The sequence below is a fragment of the Lepisma saccharinum genome, chromosome 1 (genome assembly GCF_977018435.1).
Source record: "Lepisma saccharinum chromosome 1, izLepSacc3.1, whole genome shotgun sequence".
NCBI classification, from domain to species: Eukaryota; Metazoa; Arthropoda; class Insecta; order Zygentoma; family Lepismatidae; genus Lepisma; species Lepisma saccharinum.
The window spans coordinates 99,372,321-99,384,566 of record NC_139229.1 but is presented as its reverse complement, the minus strand read 5'-3'; the positions used below and the strand labels follow the sequence as shown (position 1 = coordinate 99,384,566).

General features: G+C 37.4%; 1 protein-coding gene across 1 annotated transcript; it reads left to right on the top strand.

Moving 5' to 3' along the window:
• Positions 1-453: 453 nt before the first annotated feature.
• LOC145998688 (tubulin alpha chain-like) lies at positions 454-11,243 on the top strand. Its single transcript, XM_083135161.1, has 5 exons — positions 454-580; positions 2,060-2,279; positions 6,475-6,776; positions 8,550-9,077; positions 10,844-11,243. Exons 1-5 carry the CDS (start codon positions 578-580, stop codon positions 11,132-11,134), a joined length of 1,344 nt encoding a protein of 447 aa, XP_082991287.1. The 5' UTR covers positions 454-577; the 3' UTR covers positions 11,135-11,243.
• The last annotated feature ends 1,003 nt before the right edge of the window (positions 11,244-12,246 follow it).

Here is a 12,246-nt window from a genome sequence, read left to right as displayed (position 1 = left end):
AATAATGTAATTAATGGTCAAGTGGAAAAGAAGGCATTACAAACTTATTTTCGTCATGTAAACAAATTCGTGAATAAATAGCGAAGGGAAAAATTGCAAGCATTTCACCCACGTTAATTCTCACACTGGTAGCAATTTACATGTAAATGAACTAGGAGTTGCCAAAATAGAATATAACATTTCATCAAGCAAATATGATTATAAAGAATGAATCTGGAATAATTATTATTTCAACGTATTAAATTCTTATATTGTAATGTTTAACTTAAAATTGCTTTTGTTTTAAAAAAAAATAACATATTTCTTTCTGCTTCTTTCACTTCAAACTATATCAGTTTTGAACCTAAAGTAACAGTGAAATATTATTTGGTCTATTGTTTCCGCCCAGAACTGAATATTGTCAGCTTTAAGCATTCTTTGAAATTTAAACTCAACAAAATAGAATCGTCGCCATGGAAACATAACAAGATTCCTCTAGTTCCAGGCGGATCAAAATTCTAGTACCACACTTTCCTTTTCGGCAAATTCCACAAATTTATAAATTCTCAGTGTAAAATTTCGAAATCTACAGTAGAAAATGGTAAGTAACTAAATGTTAACAGACGATTGAATAATTTGTAGATATGTTTACTAAGTTTAAGAAATATTTCAGGAACTTGAGTTTCGATATTCGCCATTCGAGTTGTAACGGAAATTAACAAACTAATTGTCTGATTTTGATTGTTCTCGTCGTAATAACTTATAAAAATATTACAGTGGACGATTAGAAATAAAATAAATTATTACAGCATTGACATTTAGAAGTATTGAACATTTTGATGCAGGCATTGTTTAAATATAATGTAATCGAATGTAAAGAGATGGTTGAGTACTTATACAAATCTAAGAATACGTCCATCTTGAAATATTCATGCAAAGAATTTCGTGAGCTCTTAATGTTCTGAAAAACTGTTAGTACTTAATAGTAAAGAATGATGCGAACTTGATCGATTGATTGACTTATTTTACTTAACTTTTCTGCCACTTTTGGCTAATCTCGAAGATGATGAGTGATGATATGATGGAATGATGGAATGATGCAACCTTGCCTAGGAGTGTGACAAATGTAAGAATAGACTACCTGCGTTTTGATTATATTAAAGCATTTCATTATCTTAAAACAGTATTACCTTATTATATTCAGTGCTGCCCTTTGCTTTTCATGTTTTAAAATTATTTGCCATTAAATAGTCCATGCTTATAAATAAATAAACAACAATTTCACCGCACTCTTACCTTACTGATTCCCCGGATCTCTACAATTCTTTAAACAGGGCAACTCACACCCTGTTTCCAGATGTTGTAGTGATACATTACCTAATGAAATTTGAGTTTTTGAAATATTAAGAATTGTGATTGGATTTGCTTATTTTCCTTCGCTTTTCTGCCACTTGTGGCTAATCGCGAAGTAAAGAATGGGAAATGATATGATGAAATTGATCCCTGGCAGAGATTCGAACGCGGGACTCCTGGCGTCGTAGCGCGCTGTGCTAACCACTCTGTCAAGGAGGCCGGCTGAAATTATTTAAAAAGGGGAGCGAATGTAGAATATAGAGAATGTCTCTAATTTCGTTAATATTTGGTATACTAACTAAATTTGGCCTTCTAATCACGAATCTGTTGTTAAAATGCCGCGGACACGCCTGCAAATCGTGAAAAAAGCTGATGTAAGTTGAATTTTTTTTTTTAAAAAAAACTTGTTTGCATTGTTTTGCGAACAAAATTTTAACTATGCTTGCTTTGCCTAACCTAACCTAACCTAACCTTGCCGGAAATGGTTCGTGGAGCTATCCGTGAATGGTTTTGGGGGCTATCCGTCAATGGTTTGTGGGGCTACCAGTGCATAGTTCGTGGGGCTACCCATGAATTTTTACACGCGTCCGCGGCATTTTAACAACACAATCGTGATTAGAAGGCCAAATTTAGTTAGTATACCAAATATTAACGTAATTAGAGACATTCTCTATATTCTTCATTCATACCTAAACGGGAACTAAATGCACTCTTTTACTATTCACAGAGGGAGTGCATATCTATCCACATCGGCCAAGCAGGCGCTCAAATAGGCCAAGCATGCTGGGAGCTCTACTGCCTGGAACATGGGATCCAGCCGGACGGAAACATGTCAGCTCTCAAAGACTCCATCTACGACGAATGCCTCCACACTTTCTTCGCCGATTCCAGCTCAGGGAAGCAGGTACCGAGGGCACTTATGATTGATCTGGAGCCCACTACTATCGGTGAGTTCTTTTCGCATTTCGGTCGTCTTTCAACCCCTTCAAGGTTCGTCTGTTGTTCTTGGTTTGTTTCATTACTTCGCCTTTCTGCCACTTTTGGCTACTCGCGAATATAAGGATGAGTGATGATATGAAACTGATGAAGAACGCTCACAAAGAACACCCATGCTGAGATTCGAACCCGGGTCCCTGGCGTCGTAGCGCGCTGTGCTAACAACTCTACCACGGAGATCGGCTCAAGGTTTATCTGGACAATGAGGATGAAGATGAACTGATGAAATAGATGGGTGTGGGTAGGGTGTCGAACCGATCCCCCCATGGAAATGCGACATGCTTCATTTGAAGTTACAAAAAGCCAAGAAGTTTGTTATTTTTATTGTTAGTAACAGAAATAAAGTTCTTAATTAGTATTCGAACAGAATGACCAAAGTAAAATCCTCGTTCAAGAAATTGAGTGTAAAATTCTGGAACTACAATATTCTATCATTGAATACAAATAATAAATGGTTCCACAAAATTACAAAAAAAAAGTTTTATGTGACACGTCACACAACATAAACTTCTAAAGTTTTTTTCTAGAACTAGGTGTGCAACAATTAATAACAAAATACAATAACTATACATTAGTACATTAACTGTATGAAATGTAAAAAATAATTAAAAACAGGTGAGCTGATTTATTTATCTGGTGCATCGAGTAGAAAGTCTTCCTAAGGATATAACAATAATAAATAATTAGAAATAAAATTTGTTTATATTTATAGGTGGCCGCGATGGCTCAGTCGGTAACGCGTCTGACTACCATGCTCAAGGTCCCGGGTTCGATCCGGGAACTTTTCTAACGTTGGAAGCGGCTCCGGCGCCCACCCAGCGTCGAATGACATGGGTACCTGGGGGAAACCCTGGGGGGTAAAGGCGGTCAGGGGCGTGATGCTGATCACATCACCCCCACTCACGACCGGATCAAGAAAGTGTGGGGCGTTACCCCCACACCCCCTATACGCCTTCATGGTGTGGTGCTATGCACACGGGAGCACTTTAACTTTTTTCTTTTTATATTTATAATAGTTATTGTATACTAATAATTATAACCATAATAATTATTATTTATGTTATTATTTCTACTATTTAAGTTTTGTCAATAGCCTGATCCTCCCCCCCCCCCCCGATTACAAAGGTTTGTTTCTAGCTACGTCAATGATGAAATGGATGAAAGAACAAACACATCAATGCCTTACCCAGGAACTACATACATGCCAGAAGTATTGCACGACTTAAGCAATATAATCTTAACATATCTTATTTGTTTTAAGACCGCCTATATACACACATTTTAGAATGTGCACTATTAGTTAAGTTCTGATTTTGATCCCCTGGGTTACACAACGACGAATAAATACTAACCGCACGATTATCTTCAAATGTATTCTGTTATTTCAAGAATGTATAAAGGGCCAAATTATGTAGAGCTTGCTAGAAAAGAAGTTCAACGAGTTTCTCGTCATGAAAGCCAAACAAATCACAAACATTTTGCCAGGTCAAGTAGGCTAACTAGCTACAAGATTTACTATAAATGTTCATGAAATAAATTATCTCTTCGTACATTTCTCGCTAGATAATATCTTAATTATCTGTCTACATGGTCTGTTCACATCCTATCGTAGTCAACACTAATAGACCTAATAGCGCTAAAATCATAATCTATACTTGTTAATGAAAAAGGAAAATGTTTATTTTCTTGTACACGAAGTTCTTTTGATGTGTAGAGTCAAAGCTGGATCATATTTTCGGAATGTTTCATATGAAACCTAATTTAAGTGTTGGGTACATGAGACAATATTAAGCAAAAAAAGCAGGACTTGACTTCAGATAAGGTGAAACTGATTTAAATCGCATAGAGAAGAGTTTTATTTTTTTAAAAAATGTTAAATATTCTTACAATATTGATCGAAAAACAATGTTCTGCACTTTTACCCAAGTCGGATAAGAATGACGTTGTTACTTAAAAACGGTGTCCCATTCTCAAAACATTGCTAGAATATGGTATTGCAGTGTTCCTGTGACGAAGTCTTGCTTGTAATTATCAGCATTATGTAAAAGCAATGCAGTGCATTGTCAATGAAATGAAATTACATTGCATTCTGAAAAATCAATATTAAATTAATAAGAAATAATCGCATGTTCTTAGGATCTAAACAATTGTTGTATTTGTATTATTAGTACGGAGCTCACGTTCATTACAACAGAGACAGAGCCTGATACTATTGTCTGGACAGTAAATGTTTCTTCATTTTTATTTGAAGGTTATATTGTGAGGCCCTTGAGATCAGTGGTGTGGGTAGTTAATTCTAACTTGTTTTGGCTGTAATTATGAAAGAATTCTTACATAGCAATGTATTGTGCATTTTATTATTCTGATGTAGGTTGTTTTCATTTTTGTTGTAGGGGTAATTTCGACATATAGCTAAATATTTTTATTCCTTGTTGTTTAGAATTTCATAGTAGTGATAAGGATAAAATCTTGCTCCTTCTCTGCAACTTTTAACCACTTTTTATTCTTTCATTTTAGTACAGGAAACTATGCCCTCTACTTGTAACGTATTTTGTACTATTAATTAACAGAATAAGCAGAACATGTTGAAGGTTAAAACCAAGAGTTAGGGGGGGGGGAGGGTAATAAACATTCATAAATTGTTGTTTCTTTTCATTTCTGATGTGCCAATGGTGCGACGTTCATTAATCATTATATTTAATTATAAAACTGTGTGTTCAATATGGAACTGCTATTTTCTTATTAAGTGGCAATTTTTATATTCAGTAACATCATCTTTCATAATTCTCTTTTGTTTACTTTAGATACATTTACATTTTTCATATGAAATAATGTTTTGACTTCACGTTTTCTTCCATAAATGAACGAATAGTGCATATTAACTATTTATAATTGAATATTTAAACAAGATTTTTATCTAGTACTTTATTTAGAATATGATTTCAGTAATTTTGGATATTTGACCTTGATAAGGGTATTACTTATAGCATGCGTTGAAGGGGAATTCCCCCTTCTGGTTGCAAATTTTTATCCCTTGCCGGGAGGATGTTGCATACGAGATACCATGATCCTTCAAACAGGTTACTGAAATTCTTCCTTCATCCTGGAAAATTTTCTAATACCACACTGAGTAACACAACATTTTAAATTTATATTATATTCCAGGCCGGCTTAGGTCTTTTTCTGTCCTTTCTTCAGGATGCCCTAACAGTAATTATAGCCTATATATCTCGGCTACTGTGTCCTTAATCTTTCCAGTTGTATTTATGGCCTATAGTTAAGAACTTCGATTCTTCGGTGTTATTTTTTACCAAAATCAGTGTTATTTTTTCCCAAAATTCGTGCTTTTATTTTATCACACTGTTCTTACAAAAAATAACTAAAAATTATACCTTCTACCTTCATTGTGCTTTGAAACTAGTATTTTAATTTGTAAGTTACATGACCTACGTCTGTTTGTGATCCATACATTGAAAACGACTTTTGATGCCAAACGTTTCACGTGCAACAGATACCGATGTTACGACCCCCATAATGACGGTAGGTGCCGCACTCGATCTCCGCCAGAATCTATCGCTATGTTCGGTGCTGCAAAATTCGTGGGGAAGAACCCTTTTACATATTTTTTCATGTAAGAATTATTACATGAGCAACATGCACCATAGTTTTCTAATGATAAAATGTTGCGCATGCGCGTTATACACACGGAAATATTGGTGAGTTGTTATTAAATATTAGAAGACAAATATAGGAAAGGCATATTACACAGGCAGGATGTTCTCTTCGGTTTGGAATGCAACCTTACAAATTCTAATACCTGTCAATTCAGATCCGGCTGTCAGGCTGGTACCTTTCCACCGGATGAGGCAAGTATGTTTTTTTTTTTTCATTAAGCCTAAAATACAATAAATGTTGAATTTTCGCGACATTTTTCACTTTTAAGCACAACATGCGTTGAAATTCGCGGAAAAGGCCACAATTCGCATTTTACACCAATTGCGCTTTATTTCGCAAATTAGAATACATGTAAAATGAGTTTAGAACATATGATTTCACATGCATAATAACTTTTTTTTGAAACAATTTACACATTTTGGTGCGATAAATCTATAGTTTGTGAATTAATGTAGAGTTTCATTCGAATAGACGAGGTAAGAACCGGCAAATACAAGGACCTTTTCCATCCTGAGCAATTGATCAACGGTAAGGAGGATGCAGCGAACAACTACGCCAGGGGAAGGTACACCGTGGGGCGAGAAGTCATCGAGCTCGTCATGGACAGAATCCAGAAGCTGTCGGACAATTGCTCGGGACTGCAAGGCTTCCTCGTGTTCCACTCTTTTGGCGGCGGAACTGGGTCCGGCTTCACCTCCCTCCTCATGGACGCTCTGTCCGAGAACTTCAGCAAAAAATGCAAACTGGAATTTGCTGTTTATCCAGCTCCTCAGGTGAGTCGGGACGTATTTAGTGGAGTACTACACTATTTTAGTCCAGGTACCCTCTTAAGTTTGGACCCATATGAGTTTTCAGCAAGATGGCGTCCCTCCGCATCATGTGTTGACAGTGCGACCTTACCTGAACACACACAGTTTCCCTCATATTGAACAGGACGATGAGCATGAATAAAGTGGCCTCCAAGGAGCCCAGATCTTATTCCGCTCGATCCTCACTACATGAAATCTGTGGTGTACGAGATCAAATTCCAGGACATTCTCAATCTTAAAGAATGCACTGTGGAGGTGTGTTAAAAAAAATGCAACGATGATCCATAAAGTGTTTCGGGAGGGGAGATTTTATCTTCAACTGTGCATGGAATACAACGGCGGACAATTTGGACAAATTATATAATTCTAGGTGCTTTTCTCACATGGGTCCAGATTTATGAGATACCCTGTATATCCTACACCGAAGAATATATTTTTTCGATGGTAGTTATTCTCAAGGCAAATTTTTAAATTAAAATTGTCAGTTTTCTTCAGACGACCTTATGTGCAATTGGGCTAATGGGGACTGGATGTACAGTTTAGAGTGTTGATCTGTGTCACTGTGTGCTCCCACGGGAATCGAACCCTGGACAGGTTGATTACAATGCGTCAGCATTAGCCACAATGATATCGGGTAAACACAAGTTTTATATTAAGCAAGCACTAGTATTCAGTATTCCTCTGATATCCAACAATCCTTACAATAAGAGAACTTCGCTACTGATTTCACAATATATTAAACAATGCAAATTAATTTTTGTATTGTTTTAGATTTGTTTTTAAAATAATGTTGTGCAAAATACTAATCTGTAGTAATCATTTAAGTCTTGTGTGCAATTAAATATTGTATATTTAATTCAAAATCATTAGTCAGAATTAACATGCAAGTTTCATTTCTTATATCTATATGTTGACTAAAATTAAGTTAGTAAACCCAGTGAAAATTATAATTAAACTATAACCACAAGTAACTAGGTATATGTTAAAATAAATGGTTTTTATAATACGTAAATATTTCATTATAGTGCAAAAAAGTAGAATTTCTGCAATTCGAATACTCTGCAAATAAACAAATTTATTCGCATCTTTGTATGAAATAGTAGTTCTGTCTTATTAGAGAATAAATGTATTAATTGGGTCATTCCAGCGTCACGTGTGGGACATTCAAACATGAAATGTAAGGTTCTGGACATGCAAATAAATTTAAATATTTATAATGAACTGATTTCATGGAATTATGAAGTAGTTTGTGGTGTCTGATAACAAATGAAAAAACTTGAGTATGATGACATAGCCTGAATGCATGAGAAGCAATGAAAATGTGTTGTGTATGCTTTAAAACTGTTGCAAAGTTTGACTTCATTTGTGAAGCATATAGACTACAGATACTAATATTTTTTGTTGGTGGGATATGCAAATTATATGCGTTCATAAACCTTATTGCAATTAAAAACAATAATAATTTTCAGATTGATTCATTTTGTTATTTCTATAGAGTAGGACTATTTTTCGCGGAATGAACCATTTCATTCTGTACTTATAATCAGGGCAGGCAACCACAAATATACATGTCTTACCCACGATTCAAACCCGTGACCCTGGTGTCTTACCGCGCTCCTCACCGTGGTCGACACCGATTCACAATTGTCCTGTTTTTTTCTTTTGTATGTATGTACGTATATAATTAACACCTAACGTTATGTTCAATACATTGTTAAGACCACATGGTTATTTCAGATTTCCACTGCAGTCGTGGAACCTTACAACTCAATCCTGACCACCCACACAACGATGAACTACTCTGACTGCGCGTTCATGGTGGACAACGAGGCCATCTACGACCTCTGCAGGAAGAAGCTGGGCATCGACCGACCGACGTACACCAACCTGAACAGGCTCATCTGCCAGGTGGTGTCGTCCATCACGGCGTCCCTGCGCTTCGACGGCGCCCTCAACGTGGACCTGAACGAGTTCCAGACGAACCTGGTCCCCTACCCCAGGATCCATTTCCCCCTGGCGGCCTACGCACCCATCGTGTCCTCCGAGAAGGCCTTCCACGAGAAGATGTCCGTGTCGGAAATCACCAGCGCCTGCTTCGACCTGGGGAACCAGATGGTGAAGTGCGACCCGAGGGACGGCAAGTACATGGCGTGCTGCCTGCTCTACCGGGGGGACGTCGTGCCAAAGGATGTCAACGCAGCCATCGCCGCCATCAAGTCCAAAAGCAACATTAAGTTTGTCGACTGGTGTCCAACAGGTTTTAAGGTTAGTCATCTTTGTTCAGCTGTAGACATGACCTTAACATGTTATATATAGAGAAATATTTGGTGGAGTTCAGCTTTCAGCAACCCAAACATAGTAAAATAGTAATAGTGATAGACCATTAGTAATAACAGTAATATGTATTCCTTGATATTAGCGGTCGAGAACCGGAATTTTTTCCACTTGTTCAAGCGGCTCTGGCGCCCACCCAGCGTCGTTCATGGAGGAACCTCTGGGAGGTAAAGTCGGCCAGGGGCGTGCTGCTGATCACATCATCCAAACCTTCGGCCGTGATCAAGAAAGTGTGGAGCCCTAACTCCACACCTCCTATACTCCTTCATGGCGTGGTGCAAAGAACAGGGCAGCACTTTATATTTTTTACTTTATTCATTGACATTAATGGTCATATTTGTAAAATGCAATTATTATTATCATTAGTCAATTAATTAATACAGTTTAAACAATCTTATTGTAAATATCATTATTCACCTGATTTTAACAATATTTTTCTTCATTATATTAATTGAAGTGCATTCATATTTCAACTTTTGAAAATCTATCAAAATATGTCTGTATTTTCATTTTTTCAGACTATATACAATTCATTATTGTCAATTACAGCATATTTTGTTCCATAATAGATTATAAAACATGCTTAGGTTATGAAGAATTTAACGTTGTAATTGAAGAATATGGGACCATCAATTATAAATAAACCATAATTATATTATTCAATATTCCCCCAAGTAATATAATGAAATGATAATTGATTTGATCATATAATGAATGCAAAATGTTTACTAAAACTTCCTTTATATACGACCATGCCTGTAGATATTTACTTGTAAGAAAGCAATGAACATGTATTCATTTCCTGAATTCTTTGCTTGTCTTCGGCGATCTTGAAGTTGAAGCCAAACTGCCTTGAAATCATAGGGTCGGCGCCGATTCTGCTACATATATAAAGATATGATATACCCGTAATCTCAATTTAATGATTTGCCTTATGTTCAACTTTTACTTAGAATGAAGAATCGAGACCGAGAACCAAATCAGGCCCTTACTGGCCTGAACTCTCGTCTCGTTCGAGATTTTGGTAAATAGGCTAAGTTATATGCAAATCTCGCCTAAATGAAAATTATTTTTAAAATGCTTTTTTGTAGACGGCAGATATGCTTTGCATAATGTTCTAAAGTCGAGAATGATCCGAGGCCAGAATGAGACTGAGGTTTAGGTATGAACCACTTTCGCTCCGTCAAACTCGTTCGAGTCTCCCACGCTCGAGCGTTTTAATGTGACAATAATCGTAGACACATAATGTAAACTATCCCTCCTGGCAGTTTCAGCCCACGATCCTCTATTTCATTTTCATATATCACTGTATTGGTAAGATAGACTAAACTACATTTTAACATGGAGATAAGTGGAGATAATGATTATGTTCACTAAAGTTTCAATTTCCCTGCATCTTTCACCTCACGATCCATATTTGAGGGTCCACTACCACAGATAAATTACGGTTATATGTGTCCTACTGGGTTTCGAATTAATACCGCTCGTTTTGCCTATTCGAGCGTTATTCGAGCCCGGGTACATCGACTCGTCGCACGTGTTGCAAATGAAATCGTTCAGCATGGTGTATTGAACACAACACTTAGTTATTTTTATTCACCCTTGAAATGTGCTAAATAATTTATAACCACCCTGTACGCATATATATGATCCCAGTGTTGGTCAATGTCTGCAATGATTGCTTTTGTTGTTCGCAGGTAGGAATAAATTACCAGCCACCAACCGTGTTCCCCGACGGAGACCTGGCCAAGGTCCATCGCGCGGTGTCCATGCTCACCAACACCACGGCCATCGCAGAGGCCTGGTCAAAGCTGAACAGGAAGTTCGACCTGATGTTCAACAAGCGCGCCTTCATCCACTGGTACGTGGGCGAGGGGATGGAGGAAGGAGAGTTCGCCGAAGCAAGGGAGGACCTGGCAGCCTTGGAAATGGACTACCACGAGGTTGCAAACGACCTTCAGGAAAGCTACTCGGGGTCGGAATACTAAATCGCCCGCTAAGCTAAATCTTCGCAATAGCCAGCAGCATTTAGGTTTGTACACCGAATCTTGTACAGGCAGTTTTCATATGTAAATACCACAGGAAATAATAAATTGTTAAAATGAAATTGTTGTTTGTGTAACTCTACTTGATAACAAGGTGCAAGTCGACCAAGGTGAGAAAAATCCCGACAAACTAGCGATCTGAAGTTGGATGCTGCTGAATCCATAAATACTTCCGTGGGATCAAATTCGAAGGTATTTATTTCAGATGAAATCTATGAACGGACGATCACAAATCAAAAAAATGTCTGCTTTTTGAAGACTCGTACTGATGGCATGATCGCATTTATAGCGTCATTCTTTAAGATATAAATAAAAAATGACCAGTTTTTAAGAAAAAATTCAAGGTATAAAGGTTACTTTAACTATTTTGATTTCCGGAATTTAATACTGTTCTGACACTTTAGTATAATCACTACCATTACGTCATGATTAGATTAAGTTGATGAAGGTAACACCCGCACAGGCGTCCGGAATTCGAAACTTATTATACAGGCATTCAGGAAATAATAATAAAAATAGTGGCGACATTCATGACAGTATTCACACTATTCTAAGTCTCTAAATCATGTCATTAAATTTGCAGAGTATATATCACACTTGCAACAAACATTTGCAATATTCTTTCTTAAAGTACGACGGGCACAAACAACATTTTTCTATATACATTTTCATTTTTAAAGCACTTGTAATCCACCGTCACGCTAATGCCGCAGTGCGGGGGGGGGGGGGGGGGCGGAGACAAGTAAGCCTTTAGGGGGCCCTCAGCCATTGACATAGAAGAGGGTCCGCGTACGTAAAAAATAAACGTAGTTACTCGGGAGGTACAGAAACGTATACAATGCATACAGGTAAAGGTTAAATTCCCTGTGCATATAGCACCGTGCCATGAAGGCATATTTAGGGTATGTGGGGGTAGGGTCCCCACATAATTTCGATGTGATCAGCACCACGCTCCGGCCACCTTTATTCCTCCATCGGGTACCATTTGATTTGAGGCTGGGTGGGCCCTGGAAACTCTTTATGTGGGGACAAAGCCGGAAAAATTCCGACCTTAT